The sequence below is a fragment of the Loa loa genome, assembly GCF_000183805.2.
Source record: "Loa loa unplaced genomic scaffold supercont3.472, whole genome shotgun sequence".
Lineage (NCBI taxonomy): Eukaryota > Metazoa > Nematoda > Chromadorea > Rhabditida > Onchocercidae > Loa > Loa loa.
The window spans coordinates 2,842-5,982 of NW_018108652.1; the positions used below are offsets into that span (position 1 = coordinate 2,842).

The 3,141-nt window shown below is 26.2% G+C and overlaps 1 protein-coding gene across 1 annotated transcript in view; it reads left to right on the plus strand.

The window, feature by feature from the left end:
• Positions 1-3,141, plus strand: part of LOAG_18731 (tyrosinase 4) — a gene marked incomplete at both ends in the record, with an annotated part of 5,156 nt that extends 2,015 nt beyond the window's left edge. Inside the window, 7 exons of the mRNA XM_020451394.1 lie at positions 72-272; positions 453-556; positions 746-936; positions 1,081-1,171; positions 2,066-2,295; positions 2,537-2,747; positions 2,969-3,141. Of these exons, the coding sequence (XP_020304824.1) occupies positions 72-272; positions 453-556; positions 746-936; positions 1,081-1,171; positions 2,066-2,295; positions 2,537-2,747; positions 2,969-3,141 (1,201 nt within the window). The remainder of the gene's footprint in view (positions 1-71; positions 273-452; positions 557-745; positions 937-1,080; positions 1,172-2,065; positions 2,296-2,536; positions 2,748-2,968) is intronic.

Consider the following 3,141-nt stretch of genomic DNA (forward strand, 5'->3'; position numbering starts at 1 on the left):
TTTTTAATAATTTTTTAATCATCCACACTATATCAAGTAAACAAATTTTTTAAATTTAAATTTTCATTTAGATTTGAAATTGCACTTCGACTTATTGATCCAACAATTTCCATACCGTATTGGGATTCTGTGCTTGATAGCCATTTGCCGAATCCAGCTGATTCCATTTTCTTTAGTCCATTTTTTATGGGTGAAACTGATTTCTTCGGTAACGTCATCAATGGTCCATTTGCATACTGGAATACAATTGATGGACGAACTGCTATAATGAGGTTGATAATTGGATTAATTAAAAAAGCGGAAAAGGATTAATTAATTACAAAAATGAAAAAAAAATGAAAAATATTTTAAATATTTTATTTAGGATTCCATTACTGTATATGTAAGCCATACTTTAGATAATTAAGCATAATTAGCATTTAAAATTTTGTAAAATTTACATCTATCATCAGAAATCTTGGCCAAGAAGGACAACTTTTCACGGAATGGAGCATAGAACAAGTAATGCGACAAAATTCAATCGAAAATATTCTCGCATATACTGCACCAATGCAAGGTTTAAATTGCCATCTTTTTTATTGAAAATTTAAAAAAAAAATTTTTTTCTTTCAAAATTAATTTAACTTTTTTCATTTTTTTAATTTCAAATGTACAAATTTAAAAGAAAAAATCGATTAAATTAAATACTATAACATTGGTGATTTTCAAATAATTCGATTTTTTTTTTTTTTATTTTGCTTTTCAGGATGTCCATATCCGGTAAATTATGGTGCATTAGAATATTCACATTCTAATGTCCATCTTTGGATAGGTGGTCATATGAAGCCACCAGAACAATCATCCAATGATCCCATATTCTTTTCACATCATGCATTTGTTGATTTTATTTGGGAATTATGGCGACAAAATGCTCAATCAATGTGGTCTCGAGAAATGGTTCATTTTTATTTTCAGTTCTTTTTTGATAAAAATGATAATCAAAGTAATCATTGGCAGATGATTTTAATGATTGCTATTTATGGTGATAAAAATTTTTGAAATCTAACAAAATTTTAAAATTTATATTTATTTTTTCTTTAGGATTATCCACCAGATATACCAGCATGTACTGATCCACAACATTTCAGTTATGTATTAATGCGTCCATTTTTTACTCTTTCAAATCGAGATGGTAAATTTCTTTTTCTTTTTTTTTTTTATATAGTAGTATTTTCATTTCTTGTTTATTGAATTTAATGAAAAAATTTTTTAAAAAATTATAAAAGTAAAAATTTGCTAAGAACTGTTGTAAACAAATAGAGCTTAGCTATGAAAGGAAAAGAATATTTTGATGAGTGTTTCGATTTTAAAGCATAAAATTAAATTATTTATTAGTTAGTTGATGGAAATGAAAAATGTTATTAGTAAATAAAACCAAATGACAGAATGAATAATTATCGAAGAAGATGGGCTTAAATGTATGTAAAACCGGCTTAAGCAATTTTAGTGCATTCAGAAAGAGAAAGTTTTAAAATGAATGCTTTTGATGAGAAGAAAATAGGTGGAACATTTGATCGAATTGAAATTTAATCAACATATCAAGGGCAAAAAATATCGAATGATTGATGAAAAATTTTGGCAGATAATTTGAAATAACATAAAACTGCAATATGAATAAGAAATGGAAATAATTATTAAAAAATGAAATTAAATTATTTAAAATAAACAACGAAAAATAGCTAAGATGTAGATTTGAAATTCGAATTTGAAATATTTTTTTTTTTAACGATTCTTGAATTTTTATTTTTAATTTAGCTGCGAAAAATATTCTTCAATTATTTGGCATGGATAAATTGTATTTTATCTTAATATCCTATAAATAATGTTTTAAAAAAATGAAAAAATTAAAGTTATGAAAAATTAGTTAATTTATTTGTAAAATAAAAATGTGCTAAAATAAAAAATCAATTTTTGATAATTTAGAACGAAATTTACAATTTTCAAAATATAAGAGCATGAATTCGTCGGTTCTATTTTTACATTTTAAAATTTATTCACTTCTAAAAGATGAATGTTATTATTTCAGGTTTATCGAATATGTATACGGAACAAATGTATCGATATGCGACACGTCCCGGTTGTACCGCAGAAATACCAACTTGTGGTACACCATATCTATTTTGTGATACTCGTGGTATTGCACATTGTGTTGCTAAAATTAAATTAAATGGTCTATGTATTGGTTATGAAGGTTTTGATGCTTGTTTCAATGGAATATGTCACATGGGACGTTGTGTACCTGGTCCAACACCAGCGGTAAATTATTTTGTCACAACAAAGAGAAATGAAAAAAAATTTTTTTTGAAATGTTTACTTGAAAAATTCAAAATTTTGAAAATTCGTAAAAAATTTTTTTTTGCAAGAAAAAATAACACCGTAAAGTTCGACATCCTTTAAATAATAAAAATAAAAATAAAAATTGAAAAAAATTAAGGTGACAAGTATTTGACGTTTTTTTTTTGAAGTGAAACTGAAATTTTTGATCAAATATTTTCAGCCATTTGTACCACAAACACGTCTCTCACAGGTGCAACAGACACAAATTTCACAAACAAAAGTTCGACGACAATTTGTCGATTGTTTCAATCGACATCCATGTTGTGAATCATGGGCTAGCATGGGTGAATGTCGCCAAAATCGTAATTATATGCGACAATATTGTCGTGCTGCGTGTCACATTTGCAATTCAACGTTTAACACTAGCAATGGTAAATTTTAATAATTGTGATAACCATTACAAAGATTTGATTATTTGTCTTAATTAAGAAAGTGATAATGATGAAATTATATTATTTATCATTTCGTTCATTCTTTTTACTTTTTTTTTTCCTTTTTTTAAATTTCTTATAAAACAAAAAATGCTACAAACAGACAATTATATGAATGTATAAAATTGGTAATATTTGAAATGGAAATGAATATATTTCAGAATGTACTGATCGTCATATTGCATGTAATCAATGGAGTACTAATGGTCAATGTCGGGGAGATTCTGATCAATTTATGCAAGAAAATTGTCGCCATGCATGTCGCTTTTGTGGTACTCCCAAAAATACTTCATGTCCAATTCCAAAATTGGTTATTATTGCCTTTTTTTTTTAA